The 20,244-nt window shown below is 29.8% G+C and overlaps 1 protein-coding gene across 3 annotated transcripts in view; it reads left to right on the top strand.

Moving 5' to 3' along the window:
* Positions 1 to 9,465, top strand: part of Msr-110 — a 399,260-nt gene extending 389,795 nt beyond the window's left edge. For all 3 annotated transcript variants that reach the window (XM_075368739.1, XM_075368740.1, XM_075368741.1), the window contains one exon: positions 8,738 to 9,465. In XM_075368739.1, the coding sequence (XP_075224854.1) occupies positions 8,738 to 8,829 (92 nt within the window). In that variant the 3' untranslated portion in view covers positions 8,830 to 9,465. The remainder of the gene's footprint in view (positions 1 to 8,737) is intronic.
* Positions 9,466 to 20,244: the final 10,779 nt, after the last annotated feature.

The following is a 20,244-nucleotide window of genomic DNA, read 5'->3' as shown; positions in this document are numbered from 1 at the left end:
TACTGATTGTGTTATGGATTTATTATTAAAATGTATTGCCTTTCTAGAACAAATGACTATAGATTTTTTTCTAATTTCTCAGTCAATGTTTTCTGTTGATAGTCATATAATTCACTTCACACCATATTTTCCCTGTGTTAATAAAACTAATATGACCACGAATCGAAGATCCGTGATGTAATATTGCACTTACTACTTTGTAAGTGTAACCCTCGGTTTTTATCGTATCCGTGGACACACTTTTTATATTGCTATTAAATGAACTTTTTTTCTTCCTCCATCAATTAATTCAAATAGTTCTAATTGTAGAATAAAAATTTTATCAATCGAATTTATTTTTGTTTTACGTAACAAATCTTTGTTGCCACATTTGCAACATTTTCTTAAAGTTCGTGTTTTTTGTGTTTTATTAGCAGCTATAATCTCTTGTAAATTAATACTTTTATTTTTTTTTTTTCTTAATGAAGTGATGGGAATTAAACAAATTGTTTCATCTTCAGTTCTTTCATTTACATAAGTGCATTTATTATTTAAACAAGCTGTAGTATATTTTGTTTTAAATTTTAATATTTCAAGTAAATTATCAAGTTTTTCTACGCTACCTAGTACTATCAAGTACTGCTACCTAGTGTCGCGATTCGTAAACCCATCTTTTTGAGGAAAAATGACATATTTGAGTCCTGCGGTTCATCAAATGGAAGAAATAAACGTTGTCTAACCAAATTCGAGGTATTTTTTGAAAGTATTCTTTATTACAAATTTAAATGAACTGAAATATAATTTTTTCATACTTATTTAATCTTTTTTCCCATTTTCATTTCACTTTTAGGGTAGGTCATGTATAACTATAAACATAGTTCTTTGCCGTGTCGTCCAGTTCTGTGGACTCTTACCGGCGAAGTTCTAACGAACTTTTTGAATATATTTTTATTTTTTTAACATATCAATTGTATGTTGACTTCATTTTTTATAATTGATAACGTTTAAAAGTTTTCAAACGATAAGCGTTAGTAATAAATCAAATTTCTTGAACTGTATTTGTGTTTAATTTTGCTATTCTAAATAAATTTTTGCAATAATCGAAAAATCGTATTTTCAGACAACAAATTTTTCTGTTTTACGTCGATATAATGAAAATTACTGGAGATATTGTTCTGGAACCTATTTTATTCAATTTTTCAGGTCAAAAACCATAAAAAACCAAAAAGATTAACCCCTTAATTTAGGTTCCTAGAATTTCCGTATGATTTTATTTAACTCTGTCCAGGAATCAGGGCGAAATCTTTCGCTAGCCGTAACTCGCTAACGAGACGTTTCCGAGTCTATGTTTATCACAACTTTTTTCATTATTTTTGCTAATAGAATTAACTCAGACACCGCCGGTAACACTTCGTGAATCATTTTGTATAGAGTATATGATTTTCAACTGTTAATAGAATTTAAATTATCCAAGTATTTAATATTAGAAGATAAGATAAATACTTTCTTGCCAAATTAAGAAAAGTTTAGACTTATGATTGTAGAAATTACTTTGATTATATTGAACGAAAATTGTGGTTATTTGATATATGAGGTGCTATTGAAAAGTTTCGGGATTTTAAGAATATTTAGGGTTTTTCCTGCTTTATGGTTGTCTTTTAAGACCTTTGTTCACTGATCCATTACGGCATACCTATACCTACTTACTTCTTAAAGGTTATAGTGTATTATTCTTCTTAATAATATGGTAGGTCAGTCGTACAGTAACACCATGTTATGTATTAAAGCCAAGCAATTATTTTTAAATACAGATAACACATTATGCTAATGTTTAGAATGTTCATTTAGTTGACTGAGCTCATCATGCTTGAAAATGTGAAATGAAATAAATACGTTAGTGTTATTTAATAATGAATTTTTGTACACTTTTCTTTAAAAAAATGTAATGAACTTTAATAATATTCAATAATTTTAAGACTAGTCACAGTTAATAAACATGTTAGTACTTATACCAAATACACTGGCTTAGCGCACTAATTGAGAATAAATATTTTTGTTTATTTAAAGTAATATATATATATATATTTTATATATTCAATAATTATTTCTTCAATATCCGTAATAAACTGAACTAATCAAATATTCTTTTATGTAGCAAAACATGAATTAGGTGGCTTTTATTTTGATGATGATTTTGATTTTGATCTACAAGAAAATCTACTAAAAAATTTATTCTCACAATTTTTTCTAACAAAAAATCAAAATAAATTTGATGAAGCTAATGGTAACGGACTTATTATTGTGGAAGAAAGATACGGTGATGGTATTGCTGATTTAATATTCAATAAGAATGAACAAAAATAATACATAAATACATATAATTACATTCATAAACACAAAATATTACACACAGAGAAGGAAATACACATACACACAAGTAAGTCTTAAAATTTATCATTTTCACAAATTATATTATTTTAAAGTACTTTTTCCTTACAATAACAATTAACATTATATTTTATCAATTTAAATAATTGAATTGATCATATTAGAATGGGACTATTTTTATTTTTTTAAAGTTACTTATCAGGAATTGAAATAAATTACCTTACATCAAATATGTTACCAATATATTCTAACTAGTTACAACAATCTATCACTTCTCATCGACTGAAATTATGAAAACATGTCATTTTTGTGATAAAATTTGAATTTGAAATGTTGAACATGTTTTTTAAAAAAAAATAATGATTCAATTATGATATTTAATCTCAAGTAATTAAAGGTTAAAGTTAATTTTTTTTAATCACATTTTTGTTTTTACTGGCCGGTAGTTTTACATTCATTATATCTGATATGGAATTAAATGGGTCTTTAAATAAATCATTCCGAAATAAATATGACAAAACACTAAGTTGTTCTGCTATATAAAGTTTTATTACTCTGGCTGCTAAGGGTTGTACCCTTGACAGATACTACTTAGAGGAAAATTAAGTGGAACATTAAAGTACGCAAGTTAAGAATTAAGAAAAAAATTATTCTACTCTTGAGTAGATTTTTGAGATACCGGATCTATTCAGACCTCCCCACCCCATTAATCATTTGTCAAAAATTAAATGGCATCAATGACCCCTTTTTCAGAAGTCATCATAAAAACTTTCTTAAAAATCAGTTAATTAAATCTACAGATGGTTTATTCTTCACCATTCAGGTTGAAATTGCTCAAATACATAACCAAAGTGACATAATATAATGGAATCATCTAATTAGTATAAGATTATGACTCGAGTCCAGAAATAATGAATAATATAAATAAAATAAATAATAATATAATAATAATAATAATAAATAATAATAATTATTATAATATAATAATATTATAAATAATGAATAATATCTTTTTACCTCCTTGGCTCCATCCTTTTGTAAGGGCTTGAGTAAGAACAAATACCATCAGAAGGCAACTTAGTTACCTAAAGAAGGATTAGGTTATATGAAAAAATTAACTGCTCTTTGAGTAAAATTTTCAGATGCTGGATCCAGAAGGTCCTGTATAAATCTCCCAGCCTCCTTGATTAATTGTGACCAAAATTAAATGTCATGAATTCATGAGTATTCCATATACAGAAATAACCGTAATTAATTTTATCCAAATCAGACCACCCAGTCAAGAAAAAAAACAGCCCAACATACACACAAGTATCGTATTGGAATTTATCAGTGCTAAAACTGTGATTTTTTTAGTTAGAAGAGTTCATGAATTGACAAGATCTGAAAGTGTAATTATAAAGCTGAAAAGAAAAAACAGATCAAAATTCTTGGCATTCAATTTATTACAATGCAAATGTCCAGAAGCAATCCAGCTAAACAGTGTAAAGTTCAATACCTGTGATTATGGATACTGAAAAGGCTTTTTCTTCAACAAATCTGAGTCTTTCTTTGAATGGCTGCTCAGTATGTGGAGGAAAAGCAATTTATCTATATATATATTTCAGCCATTCAGTGCAAATTTTTAATCAGAGACCTACAGCTCATTTTAAGGAAAAAGATTTCTTGATCTACTGAGGAATTTGTAAATATTATTTGGATCTAACTGTGTGAAGGAACTTTGAAGCATTCTCTTGGCTGGATTTGTTTTATTTTATGGTCGCTCCACATACTGATCAACCATCCCGTTTACTTATTCTTTATCTCTTTTTCCCTAAGAATTATAATTACTTTCTTCCTCTAGATTATCTAGAAATATCTTGGATAATCCAACTGATTTAAATAAATATTATTCCTTGTATATCTCAGAAATTATGCTATTTAATGCAGCAGCAAATTACTTTGCCGTTACATAGTGGTAAAGGCACTCACATTTGTGACAAGCAGTTCCAAAATCATTTTACATGTAAAAGTAATTAAGAAATATCTAATGGAAACTTAATAGTAGGATAATTTTAATAGTTTAAAACAGGTAACTTTAATTATCCTGTTTTTTTTTTTAAATCAGCTGTTACTAGTGCATTATTTAATACTGTAATACCAAGGTCAATAACCATGTGCCAATTTATTAATTGGGGCTTATTGAATTGCAGTTAAAAGACTAATTGGTCAGTCAGAGACCACACACATACATCTTTCAAACATAACTCTGTATATAGCCTTTTATAAAACAATATAACCTCAAATAAAAGAAAAATTGTTTGTTTTATTTGTTGTAGATTAATAAAAATAAATATTATTGAAGTTAATAAATACATTTAACAAATTGCGCATAAGCAGTAGAATATAATTAATTATTTTATTAAAGTTAATCTTCATATACATATGTATCTCTCTTGAGGTCTTTATACAGATCTTTGCTTCTTCATAACAATTTTTTTGATTATTTTGAAATGGTATCCTTGTAATGAAGAATTGTTTATTACTACATAAAAAGTAAACAATAATAGTTCATCATAAATACTGCTGATCATAGAATTTAAGTGTTAAATTCTACTACATTATTTATAATATCACAAGTATAAAATACTTATGTGTCAGAAATTAGAAAACTCTTCGGTCTTCAAGTATATGTGTGATATATAATCATTAATCTCTCTACTATGTTACTAATACTGTCAAACTACGTCATCAAGATTTAAAATAATATTCAGTCTAAATATTTGCATTTTCAATGATATTAAATTTAAAAATATAAAGTAAATCATTTAAATCATTACAATACATATTTTAACTGTAATAGATCTGCTACAGAAGAAACATCAACCATTTATAGATTCGAAGTATCTAATCAATTATAAAATAAGTGAATCTATTCGTTCAGTTATATTATTTTTATATTTTTTCATCATTAATTGATTGCATTGATGCACTTCTCTGTTTCCTTCTGTTATATGTTAACTTTTAAAATTTCAACATAATTGTTTCATGTTGATTTTAATTATATATTTAATAATTTTTTTAAATTTTTGTCATTAAAATATATTAATTTTTACCTTGTACATCCTTCCATTAGTTAATTAATTAATTAACTCTAGATACCTTCATAAACTTATTTATTCATGCATTCACACAATTGTAACTAGGACTGACACTACACCTAGTATAAAATATTATGATTAATGATTTTCCAATGTATGATAAATGTTCTGCCTGAATGGGACTCAAACCCAGAACTTCCACTAAAAAAACCAATAAACTTGGTTCTTTGAATAAGAATTTTCCATAGCTTCTGTTCTCTCTTAAAACCTCTCTAATCTTTCTTAAAACCTCTTCATTTCAAATTACTTAATTTTTAACATTCTCACATACTTTCAATTTCATTTTAAATAAATTATATAACTATCATTTATTTAAAAGTGATGAATTCATTTGAAATTAAATTAATAGATTTTCTTTTACAAAAATGATAATACCCTGTTGGTGAGTTTCTAAATAGTACTTTAAAAAATTGAATTTTTTACAGCCTTTTTCATTGTGAACAAATAAAATCCAACTCATATATTTTTAATTAACATTTTCGTTTATATTGTTTCTCATTTGTTTCTTATTTCCAAGTACCTGTTTTAATATCATTTCTTTTGAACTTTTAACCAGTTCAACTTTTTTTATTTATTAATTTTGTGTTTTACAACACTCCTTGATAGAAATCTCCCACAATTTCATTGATCCTTCCTGTCTAGGGCAGCTTAATTTTTATCCGTGGATTAGCACAGTTACCCACTTCTTGGTGTTATATATATATATATATATATATATATAATTATGAACAATTATGTATTAACCTAGAAAAAAATTATTTACAGAAAGAAAGAATAAATTACATCATTACATCAAGTGAATTTTATGATTAAAGGAAAGAATTTTCTTTTGCAAAATATATACATTTTTTTATAAATCAGTAAAAGTAATAATAATGAACAGAAATTAGATGTGGCTAATTATAGAATAATGTGATTTGAATCAAGGATGTAGGTTTAAGATGAACTAACATGTAAATATTACATTTCAAATAATTAAATTAGCTTTATAATGTAGCTTTACTAATTAGATTACATCAGAAAATCATTATGTCTTTTATTTTTTATGTATGTATTCAAATGAAAGATACATAAGTTAAGATTAATTAGAATTCTTTAAAAACAGCTTTTAATTTAGAAATTCTTTAAAGAAAAAATTCTTTGTAGTAACTAACTACATATTTTGTTATTTCACAAAATAATATTTTTATATAAAATTATTATTAATGAAGAGAAATCACCAGAACAAACAAATTAATAATAGAGTTCAAAAGTGTATGTTAAGAAAGCAAATAAGTCTACTGACATATCTTAGATATCTTCATTACTCTCAACCTATAGAAATCACTATACACTAAAATCTTACAAACTTAAAATATGGAAACACTAAAAAAATTTTACAGACATTTGATTGATAGATATTTACATATATATAACAAAAGAGAAAGAAAAATAAATTTATTATTAGTTCATAGAAGGCCATACTAAGATTAAAATTTGATAAAACTCTAAGTAATGATTATAAATAAGAATTAAACAGCGTGGATAAATGACATATGTTCATTAAGAACTTTAACTATAATGATTATAGGTGATCTGATTCAAAACATCAATTGTTCCTGAAAATGGCACAATCTGTTCGCAGAAACAAAAACCATACCATGTCAGGCTTATTAGGAAAAGTGAGGAGTAGAAAGAAGTAGCTTAACATTTCCTTCTTCAATGAGGTGAAATACCATCCATATTAGTACATTATACCTACCAAATGCAGGTACGATTTATTCAGTCATAGTGTTCTGCCATTAGGGCAGTTCCTATCACGACTGCTGTTCTCCAACTTGTTCTATCCTATGCTAACCTCTTTGTTTCAGCATATTTTCTCTTTTCCATAATCCCATTCATCATTTGAAATCTCTTCCTTCCTCTTCTCTCTTCCATACACCAAGCCTTCTATCACATCCACTAATAAACACCTTCTTCTCATATAATGTCCTACCTAGTCCTTTACCTATATTCAGTCACATTTAGGATTTTCCTGTTCTCTCTGATTCTCCTTAATACTTCTTCATTTGTTACATGGTCTTGCCATCTGACATTTATCATTCTGCGCCACACCCACATCTCAAAAGCCTCAATTCATTTTCTGTCTTTCTTATCGTCCACATTTCAGCTCCACAGAGCATCACACTCCAAATAAAATATTCCATTGATCTTTTCCTTAATGCTAAGTTTCACTTCCCTTCTTCTGAAATGCCTGCTTACTTATTCATATTCTTGTTTTAATTTCTACTAGAAATTAAAACATCAAATTATAACATCAGTTATAAAGCTCCCTAAGTACTAAAATTTCTTCACCTGCTCTAAAATTTGATTTCTTATCTTAATCTCAATCCTCTCCTCTTTTCCACCCAATATCACACATTTTGTCTACTTTTGTTGATCCTTATACCCTTGACTTTGCAAGCTTCATTTAAGTAATCAACATTTCATTTAGTTTACTAGGGCTCTCCACCAGTATCGTCATGTCATCAGCAAAACTTATAATTCTATTCTTCTTTCCCTGATCTTTATCCCTCTTTTCCATACAGTATTTAGTTATTTCTTCCAGATACATACTAAATAGTGTTGGTGACATGCAGCATCCCTACCTCACTCCCTTTCCAATCACTATTCTTCCTGTCATTTCACCTTCTACCCTCACTTTTATTCTCTGGTTAGTGTATCACAATTTATTAGGCAGATATAATCAGATTTTCAAATGAAATCTTTATTCAGTTCATGGGCTGATAACAGTCACTACTCTCAGAACATCACTTCTCTCAAAGTAATAGTATAACTTTAACCTTATGACAGGAAGAACAGTAAAAAACAAAGAAAGAGTGTGTAAAAAATTTTTTTTTTCTCTTGAAAATAATCTTCTGTTCTGATGAAACAGAAACTTTTGTAAAAGTTCTTAATGAAAATAATAAATAAAAGCAGTAAGAGGTATAAAAATAATAATATTTAATAAAATAGATTTATTTATAATTTCTAAAAGAAATCAGATTGCTATTAATAAAGCTGAACACCAAGTAAGTGAATCTTTAGTACAGGAAAGTGGTAAAAGTGTTTACTTAGATGTAAATAATTTATTAAAATTAACTTAATTATGATTGTTTTAATTTAACTTAAATATTAATAAATAACATACTCTTATTTTTATTCTTTTTTTTTATTATCAATTTATATTTCTTCTTTTTTTCTTTTTACAGTTGTTCACCCACGTTCTGTACGAAGTGTGGATAGTGTTTTCCACAAACGTGAAAAAAGAATGCGACGATGTGCATGTGATTGTTCTTGCTAGGTGATTTTTTGAAAATACAAATACTGATTTTTTTTATTTTTTGAAAAAAAAATCATCATTTGTAACTAAAGAAACTCCTAGTTATAAAACTAAAAAAAAACTAAAATTAATAAATATATTCATGTTATAATATATTCATGTTGATTGATACTTAGATAATTTTATCAATAAGAAAAAAGTAATTAAAACAACAAAAAAAACTTAAAAATTGAATAAAATTGGACTAGAATATCTTTTATGATAACTTTGTATTAAAATATTAAGTAAAACCATACCTAAAAATTAGAAATAAATAAATGTATATTGTTTATTGTACATAGTGTGAAACATGAATTATATTTGTTTTTCCTTAAAATAAAAATAGATAAATAGGTGTAACAAATAGGCTACTTAGATATAAACATATATATATATATATATATATTTATATATATATAGCTTTATTAACACATTTTAAATAGCAATATCCTTCTTATACCAATTTTTTAAGACAAATGAATCAAACTACATTTTTTGTAAATTTCTCAACCTAATTATTGATATGACAAATTTTTTTGTAGATATTATTACAATTTGTTGTAACAAAAATGTATTCTAGATGTATTGGAATTTAATAAAATTCTAACATTCTAGTTACATTGTGTTTAATTTTTATTTACTTTATCCTTTCTCCATTAGTGCTAAAATTGTTATTGTTGTATGCAATTTGATATGAGCTGCACCCAAAAATAAAAAATCTTTCTCTTAAAAAAACAACTATTCTATATCAGACATACAAGCAAAAGTAAGGAATTAAGGTTAATAATTTCCCACTGCCTGCTTTTATAAGCCAAATACTAAGAACACTTGAGCAAAATTTCCACCAAAATTCAGATGGTATTCAGTCCTACAAATGACATGCTTACTATAGGCCTGTGCAATGCATACTATTGCTCTCAAAGAAAACAGCTGTAACTGGTGCCAGACTGTACATCAGTTGCTTTATCTACATTATAGCAGAAGAAAACCAATCACAAATGTAACTTTACAACTTAAATAAAACCCACTGGGTTGGTCTAGTAGTAAACTCGTCGTAAATCAGTTGATTTCATAGTCAAAGTTCTCAGGTTCAAATGATAATTAAGGTAGTTACTTTTATTCAAATTTGAATACTAGATCATGAATACTGATGTTCATTGGTGGTTGGGTTTCAATTAATCACATGTTCCAGGAGCTGTTGTCCTGAGTTTGTTCAAGACTACATATTTACTGGTACAGATTATTGAAAACTAAAAAAATTCTGAATAATCTGAAAATCTAAATTCTGAAAACCTAGATGGTAGGTTTTTCAGAATTTTATACTAAAAACTAGTATTTGTGAATAGCATTTTTAAAAATCATATAAGAAGAATCACTTCTGAGATCAAGAGAGATAGCAGAAGTTAGGCAGGATTTTGAAATTAAATTATGGATTGTAAAGTGTAAATATTGATTCTGATCATAATGTAGTTATAAGAAAATGTTGGCTGCAGTTTAAGAAAATAAAGAAAAAGTAACCTTATGAAATGGAATATGATCAGACTAAAAGAGAATAATGCAAAGTGAAAATTCAAACAAATCATGTATACAGGACTAAATACAAATGTAAATTTAACTGAAAAAAAAAAAAGAAGAAACTTTTTGGTAGAAATGTAATAGTTTGTAGAAAACCATGGTTAATAAAAGGTAAAGAATACTATAAAACATTATAAAGGTGGAGAATAAAATGAACGTAACAGAAAAACTGGTTGATGTAGAAATGTAATAAAGTAGAGAATCTATGATTATTATGAAAGTAGAAAAATTAAAGAAAACTACAGGAGATTTTTTAGAACATTCATGAGTACTCATGACCTACAAATCTACAGAGAAGAGTAAATAATATAACAAAGAATATAGAATCAATGTCAATCACACCATCCTTTGATAGAAGGGAGAGTATGAGAACAGACATAACTATATTTCAAATAAAGCCTTTAACAGATGTTCATGATCATATTTTTAGCTTCCCTAAGTATCACTCTCACTACAGTAGGCTTAAACAACACAACTGAGTGCATTTATAAAGTGATACAAGAATATTACATTTTTTATATGTACTTGAAGTTTGCTACAGGAAACTTCCAATGAGGATAAAATACAGGAAAACTTTTAAAAAAGGGTATAATAATACAGTTTCAAGTTCCTTTCTCAGACACATAAGATTTGTGATTCTTTTCAAGTGAAAATAGGAAATGGCACAGAAAAAATCTTCAAAACAGAAAAGAATTTCACATTTGGCATACAGTTTCAATTAAATAAAAATTTTTTGAGTAATGTAAGTTAGTAATAGGATGCTTCAGTTCAAGCAATTTCTTTTGATTTACAGCAGAACTTGCCAATATTTAAAATTTATACATTCATTAGCATTTTATTTGTACAAATTATTGAGCAACAATAATTGCAGAAGGCATAAATATTGTTTCTTACTTTCATAAAGAGTATGACTTTAAAATTATTAAATAGATCAAATTAACGGAATATTTTCTTTTAAAGTTCTTGGGAACTAATTAGTAGCACCTGAGAATTTAGTATAAAAGGAAGCACTGTTTTAAGGGGAAGTAGTACACCAAGCTGGTAATATTTTTTTTTTCATTGGTTTTGCATTTTTCACTTATATGAAGTACAAATTTTCAGAAAACACTCAAGCTTCACATTTGGTGATAATTTTTGCCCTCCAAAATATTACCTTGCACAAGCATTTTCATGCTTATGTATTTAGTGAACATTATCAGAGATAATGTTTAAAAGGTACATTAGATAATGTTTCCGTTATTCAAAGACCGGAACGCAAGGATAACAGGAGAATTATGTATCTCCCCACTAATTGCAGAACCTTTTTTTTTTTTTCTGGAAGAAAAACGCTTGGGTTGTTATCATCGTCCGATAGTTATTATTAAAAGGGTAATATAACTCCAAAATAATGAGCTATACAAGGTGTAAACGTAATATTAATCACATAATAAAAATTTACTAAAACAAGCCAAGAAGGCAAAATAAAACCCAAAACTAATATCACAGACAAAGTTGATAAAATATTAAAGATAAAATAATAGAATAAAGAAAGTATAACTCTGATGGGTTGCGCAAAAATCCCCACCCCGGATAGTAAAATTAAACACATAGAACTAAAAAATCAAATCGAAAATAAAGGTTAAAATTATTAAAAAACTCTCCTTACAGAAAAACATTTATAAGTATATTAAATCCTTTGCAGTAACCCAGTACTGTGCAAAAAGAGAAACATTCGCTCCAAAACCCTGCCATCATTGCCCAAGACATCACGAATGCTGCTGGTTATATTAAACTGACGACGCAACGCCGCATAACATACGCAGTCCACGAGAATGTGGTGCACAGTCATGCGGCAGTTGCATCGTGTGCACAGGGGTGGGTCTCCTCCTGACATTAGATATTCGTGTGTGATCCTCATAAGCCCCAACCGTAACTGGCAGAGGACCACTTCCTCACGACAAGAGTTCCTGCAAGAGGAGCCTCACGGCAACACTGAGTCTTTAATCCGTCGAAGTTTACTATCGACGGCAGCCGTCCAGCCATTTTGCCACCTTGCTCGCAGTGATTGTTTTATATGATTAATAAAATCAAAGGTAGTAACTCGGGTGGTGAAAGGAGGCTGAATACACGCATCTTTCGCAGCAGAATCTGCCCTCTCATTACCAAGAATCCCAACGTGGCTAGGGATCCAGCAAAAACGTACCCCCTTGTTTCGTTTTTCTAACTCAGCGATTTTATCATAAATGCCAACAACGACAGGATGTCCAGAATAAAAGTTTTCCAACGCCTGGAGAGCACTGTACGAGTCACTGCAAATAAGAATGTTCCTATATTTAGGGCCAACGATACTTAGCCCTATCCACAGCGAGTAGTTCTGCGGTGAACACACTCGTAACACTAGGTAGGCCAAACATATAAGTCTGTTCATTGAAAACAAAAGCACAACCAACGTTACCGTCATGCTTCGACCCATCAGTGTATACCACCATGTCTGGGTTCGACTTGGTGAGGAGAAACTGGAACACCTGCTGGTAAACAATAGGTGGCGTTGATTGTTTATCATATGTTGTAAGATCAAACGTAAAAATTGCAGAACCTGGACAAAAGTCCCTTGCTAATGTATCTTTCTTTTAATAGGCGAGTAATTACTTATTTAGTGGCAGTTATATTTATTTGTTTTATTTATAGAAGGAATTATTTGCTGCGTTCCAATCGTTTAGATTGGGAAGAATTATATGACGGGGGCTGACCTTGTTAAAGAAAGGAGTGATACTTACATCCAGTCTCGCATGCGTATGCTATGGTTTTTGCACTTGTTTAAACCCTTTAACGTGTTTTACCATAATATTACGCATTCTGTTATTAGATTCTAAACTCTAGCAACTGCAATTTGTAAAAGGTCTTAGACTAAGTGTAGTATGATTTAAAATGTTTTTTTCTTTATAATTCCTATTAAACAATGAATAATAGTCAAATCTGAAAGGAACAAAATTTTTCTTATTTGTTCCATGTTTCTCTTGATCAGCTGTTCCATAGTTCGACTTTCATATGCATTTGGTTTGTAATTTCTTGATTTTATTTTCGTATACGAGCGTTTTAGTGATTTTCTACTGATTTCTGAGTTCGTGTTATAGATATTTATTTTAATTTAGTTTTTTCTGAAGAAAAATGTGGTAGTAGAGCATGCTTATGTTTCCGTTTACACCAGGTGTTGGCATAATCTGTGAATTATTTTCTTGTTTTAGTTAAACTAAAACAAGTTATTAGTTAACACAATAGTTATTTATTATAAACCCTTTAACATGTTTTGCCGTAATATTATGCTGTTATGTAATTATATTGACATTTTTCTACTGGTATCATGTATATAAAGTGAAATACATACAGTTAAAATTCAAGAGCCCTGTCGGCTGTCAATTAATAAAATAATCCACACAGTTAGGGGGTATTAATCACCAACATAATTAACGGGTTAAAGGGTTAACCGTAAAGAGAAACGACTGACTCCAAGAATATATTGAGGGCTTTAACTTCGGGATAGGGGACCGGGTGAGAAATGATTCATGCCTGCATTGCCCAAAAAGCTGGTTTCTGAGGTGACCCAGATTTCTGTGTTGTCAAAGCCAAAGGTTCTATTGATAGACAAGCCATTGGTGTCACTCCTTAAGCTTTCAAGCGTGAGGTGATTAAGAAGCTGGAGGCCAGGAAGCAGGGACTTCGAATTGTTAGTGTAAAGAAAAATCCCAAGGGAGTGAGAATTATTACGAATGATAGTGAAACTGAGTGCAGTATCCGGCGTAAAGAAGGTATAAAACAGTACCCCGTAAGTCAGTTGTCACTAAGCCTTTGCAGTCACTGATGATCATATACGATGTACCACGAGATCTGGGTGAAAAAGGTTTCGTGGACGCCTAAGTGCTCGAAATATTAGCATGTATTATATTACTTTTATTTTTCAGACGAATTAAAAAATATTTTCAAGGTGGTAATCCGGGTTGGCTGACGAGATAGCAGTGAGGTGCATTATACGAGTATTATCGAATTTGACAAGGAGTTACGCAAAGTAACTAAGTGTTTGGAGGTTGCAATGTGCTCCCCTTTCCGGAAGGAGTCACATGTGCTGGTGGTGAAATAATTGTAAGATTTAGATAAGGAGCATGAATGGTTGGTTGGTAAGATAATGTTAGGAAACTTTATCCACTTGGGCTGTCTTCATTGCTGCATGTTGGATTCGGTCAGGTCGGATTCCAGTTCATGGTAGTTAGCCCATCATAATTCTTTTTCCCTCTTTTATTCTTTCTCTGAATAAATAACGATACTTCCATAATAATTAAAACTGCCGCTCAGAGGGATATTTTATATGAAAAAGGAAAATTGTCCCATTATTTTCTGGTGTTATTGTAAGAATAAATAAATTTTCAGAAAAACCTAAGTTTCACATTTGGTGATATTTGTTATTGCAACTTCAAGTAAGTAGCAGCAGCAACAGCAGTGAATATCAATTTGTTTTGATTTGATGGTTCCTGTTTTGTTTTTGTGGTTAACTGCAAAAAAAAATACCGTGACAATCCAAATATATATTTACAAGACGTGCAAGTAGTCCAGGAAGAAGTAAAAAAAACTCAAGCAATTGTTAATTCTGAAGTAAGTAGTAGTTCTGACACAAGTTTAACTGACATTTCTAGTTTGTCACACGCCAAGCAATATAGTACAACTACAGTGATACTAGCATTACACTTCATTTACATTCTTATATATATCATTCTTATTCATCCTCTGAAGTAATATCTTACGATGGTTCTGGAAGCGAAACAGAAAAAGAGTGAGAGCTCCTCGAGAAAAAAAAATGTATTTGCAAAAAACTGAAGCATATGCATTGAATGTATGTTTTGTTTATGGGATGCGTTGCATCGGCAAATGTCATGTTGCTGAAAAGGTTTTCTGTGAAATGATGAATTTTCTAAAACCTTCATCAAGTTTAATAAATTGAATAGCCATATTTGTAATAAAGTAAAAGTGTGTGCAGAAGTGTTAATGAAGGAATCATTGCAGGAGGCTGAAAAGGAAAATAACTGCACAGATACAGCTGTGACATTACATGGTAAAAAGCAGGGCCAGAAGAGTTTGAATGGTATTGTTTCAGCTGCCATTGTTGATACTGATAAGGTTATCAATGTTGAAATACTTAGCAAATATTGCCAGGAGTGTGAAAATTTTAAAAATGATAAAGAAAAACTGGAAAACCTGAAGAAAGTAGTACTTGTAAGATGAATTGTGCTGGAGTTAGGAGCAATATGGCATTTTTCTGGTGCTGTGGCTATATTTGACAGATCTGTTAATAATAATATTAGGTATACAAAGTACGTAGGAAAGCATTTACTAAGGTATGTAGAAGAAAGCTGTATGGTGATGATGTTCCCATTAAAAATTTGAGTGTTTTGGGCACATACAAAAGCAATTGGGGTCACATTTGAGATGGTTGCACAAATTACAAAGGGAAAAATATTGATGGAAAGTTCTTATGTGGAGCTGTTAGATTGATTGAGAAGGAAATTAATAGGATGCAGAATTATTGTGGTTTTGGTATTTAATGAAACCCAGACAGTTTAGAAAAAATGAGGAGAGATGTTTGCACAATATTTTTACATAAAATATCCACAGATCAAAGACACAGCATCTTTTCTGTCATGCTCAGGAAAATTTCTAGTACAAATTCAATAAATCCAAATCACAGATGAACAGTGCAGTCATAAACACTCCACCACCAGCTGTAGGTCAAGTTATCAAACCGTCTTTAAAAGCCTTTCAGATAGAAAGCTTTTGCAGAATTGTTTACTTAGCAAACCCAAAATCCTAATGAGTATTCAATAGTGTCACAACAGTTTTCATTGGACTCGATGCACTCAAAGAAGAAGTATATGATGCTGTCTTGTCTTTCAGTGATGGTTGCTTAGGAAGAGCTGGCTGTTTAATACTTATATGGCTATCTTTAATACTTATATGTACGCTTCTCAAAACTACTTGGAGTAGGATGACAAGATTTCTGTCAGAACTTTATTAGAATGTTTTAAATGTGCAGACCATTTTCTAGCTGTTGACTACACAACTTAAAAAATTGTTCAGTATTTTTTGTAGCAAAAACAGAAAAAAATGGAATAGAAAAAAAAGTTTGCTTAAATATAAAAAAGCTATCCTAAATACATTTTGAGGAAAGTGTGCATAAATTACTTTTGTGAAAAAAACCTATGTCACCCCCTTATGGTACTTGTCCCTTGACTTAGAGTTTAAGAAACCCTCTAAGTATGTAATTTAAATTTTACCTTCTGTTGATGTGTTCATTCTGTTACTTTTATCAAATTTAATTTATTTTTAATACCATTTGAACAAATAAAATTAAAAACAGAAAGAACCAAACTTGGAAAAAAATATATAAATTTCCTTTATATCAACTGTAAAATAATTATATCAATTACAGAAAAAAAAGGTCTATAAATTATATCACTTATCTATTCATAATTTTTAATAATTTTAAGTGATTATATTTTGTAACTTTAAGTGTTATCACATTTTGTCATACAGTTCTTACCATACCATACAGTTCATACCATTGAACATAACTGTAAAAGATAATTCCTGTTAGAATACTCTTGTCTTTCTATTCTGTTATACTCCCTACCATGTTCTATTTGAGAAGCTGCAAAGGAGTTTCAGAAATATTTTTAAAGATAAGATGCCTGCTGTGTAGGTAGATACACATAAAACATAAATAAAAATAAAACTTAAGATATGTATTATATTTCATCACAGTCACAGATAATACACAATATTTATGTAATATAACTTTTATGAATGTTAGAAATAAAAAAAAAAAAATGAATTAATATATAGTAAACAAATACTCGTGTAATGAAATGAGATGTATTTGAAATATTGAACAATATAAAGCAAAAGATAGTATGTAACATTAATTTTAAATAAAAGTTGTTCTTTTAATCAAAGCACTGGAAACATTTCATTCCAAAGATTAATTCTTTCAGGCAAGGGTAAACCCTTTTCCATTGTCAATTTTGAATCACTATGCAAGTATTTTCATCATTGTCTGTCATTGGAAGCCACTATATTGGAAATACATCAGGAGTTGGATTTCTGAAAATATGAAAAGGAAAAATTTGTCTATCCAATTTTTAAAAAAATCAAGTGAAGCAAAAAGAAAAAACATCAATAAAACTGCAACTAAATTTCTACCTCTGTAGTAGAATGAAAGCAATTCAGTCTTTCATCCAAAAGATACTGGTTTTGAGTCCTTATTGGGTGTTTTTTCTGTATTACAAATTTCTACACTATATTACCATAATGGGACTGCATATTACATTACTTTCAGCCTCCAGAAATCTTAAGATATGTACTGCATTATAATTGAATCAGGACACAACCAACTATATCCTTTACTTTTACCCTTCATCATTGTATTTTTGAGTGACTGTGTATTAAGACTGATTAACAGTAATTACAGACCAACAATAAATGGAAAAAAGGGGAATTATTCAAATTTAGTAGCAGTATAAAGTTTGGTTTAGCTAAGCCTCAATCTGACATCTTTAATTTCATTAAAATATGTAATTAGTAATTATACATAAGATAAAATTAAATTTTTTAACAAATATTAATTCATAAAAAATTGGCAAAAACCTCAAATTTTTAATTTGAAGTTATGATTTTCACATAATCTTACATATCCCCATCAAAGCTTGTTGTTAAATCCATTCTGAGATGCCGTCCTAAAATTATTTTTTACATTTTAATGCGTTTAATTTAAGAGTGGTGTTTTAATTTTTTTCAGCGTTTTAGTGCATTTAATATAAGAGTGGTTTTTAAAAACTTTTTTTATATATTTTTAATTTTCAATTTTTTAGTCTTCATAAGTTTATACCTTACAGCTGCGCTGGCACACAGGTTTGAACATATTTACGGTGGGTGAGTGGAATCAAAACGTAAGGCTAAACGATTTAATTTCCGGATAACCAACATCCGGTCGATCAAGAGTGTATCCGATGCGTTAAATACTTAGTGCTCGACCTGCTGATACAAACGCAATTTGAGTGAAAATCGGACGAGCGGTTGCCGAGATGTTACGGTGGCACTCCAAAGTACCCCCTCTCCAATTTCCGAACAGCGTCCCGAGGACACTTGAAAACATTATCATCCAACTGGTACAACTGGGAGCGGATGGGATTGTCATTGATCCCCCTCGGAGCGTTAGGACCGACCGTTTTCGAGATATTTGCAATTTTTATCCGAAAATTCGGATCAGGTTAAAATGTACTAAATTTCCCCAAAATTTCGATAAATATTTCGCTTATATATCGATATGTACACGGTATATACATATATATATATATACACACACACAAGTATACACCTGACCACCACGAGACATGTACTAACGAAATGGGATTTTCCGCTAGTGATCGGTAGATTTCGGTGCCAAGCTAAGGGGAACGCACACACAGACACACATACAAATGCCGTTTAGTAGGGTATAATTAACTGATTATAGTACAAAACATTCAATTTTATTTTGCCTCCGGGACCAACGTTTAGGTATTGCTTCAGAGGATGGAATGATAGCAATTTTGAATCCTGTGGCGTGTGAAAATGCCGTATCTGACCGGGATTCGAACCAGGGACCTCCGAATGAAAGGTCGAAACGCTATCACTCGCACAACAGATGCCCGCTAAAAAGTTATATTTAGATTTCAAGTGGCATACAACTAAATTTTATTGTGTCTCATGTTCATTTTTATAATAGATTGTTACCGTAACACAGTTATTAGAGAGACAGTAGAGCAAATGACTGATGTACTGAAGGTCTCGGGATCGATTTTTAACTTGGACACACCTCAGATCACAAGGTATTCCTATCTGAGTATCGCTCCCCCTCCCTACCAAAAAAAATCGTAACTTGAAGATTTTAGATTCGATTCTTGGCTTGAATTATTATTAAAAACCGATTAACATATTGAAGATTTGAATTGATTCTCGTTTTGGACACAAATTTGTGTTGGTAATCCTTACCCGCAAGTCGTTCATAAAAAAAAAAAAAAAAATTACTGTAACTTAAAGGGATCAATTCTCAGTTACTAAAATCACATGGTCAACGACTATAAACATTATAATCACAATCTATTGGTTTCTTATACAAATAAATATTTTTTACATCGACATCAATATATAAATTCATAATAAAAGATTTTAAAAACCTACTGATATACTGAAGGTGTCAGGTTCGAGTCTCATGTTAGACACCACCATCGTCAATGGTTAGCTAGGTCTCATACACTAAAAAAAAGTAACAGGTCTTGAATTCAATTCTTGATTTACAAGCATTTTTTCAATAATTTCAATCGAAATAATGGCCACAACGAATATAAAAAAATAAATACATCGATGATGAAAATGTTTACAGTGTTGCGGGTTTAATTTTATATTTTGGTTCGTTATAATTTTATAAAATACACTAATATACATAACATTGCTAAAGGGATGTATTAAAGTTCTAACTGTCTAACCTTGAACAGTTGTATGAGGATGAAGTGAGGAAGGGAAATTCATAGCAACCGTTGCTACAGACGTTGCCAGACTTCGCAACAGACGTTGCCAGACAGACAGCGGGTCAAAAAAATTGTTATGTTTTCCGGGTTACTAAAACAAATACTCAATTGACGCGTCAAAATGCATCTATTAACAAATTTGAGTCGACAGCATATCAACGTTAAATTATTTTTAATTTTTTTTATTATGAAATTAATATTTTATCATGTTAAAAGTACAAAAGCCGACTGG

This window comes from Lycorma delicatula, chromosome 6 (genome assembly GCF_047948215.1).
Source record: "Lycorma delicatula isolate Av1 chromosome 6, ASM4794821v1, whole genome shotgun sequence".
NCBI lineage: Eukaryota > Metazoa > Arthropoda > Insecta > Hemiptera > Fulgoridae > Lycorma > Lycorma delicatula.
Note: the sequence above shows the minus strand (reverse complement) of the source record. Positions and strands in the feature narration are given on the sequence as shown.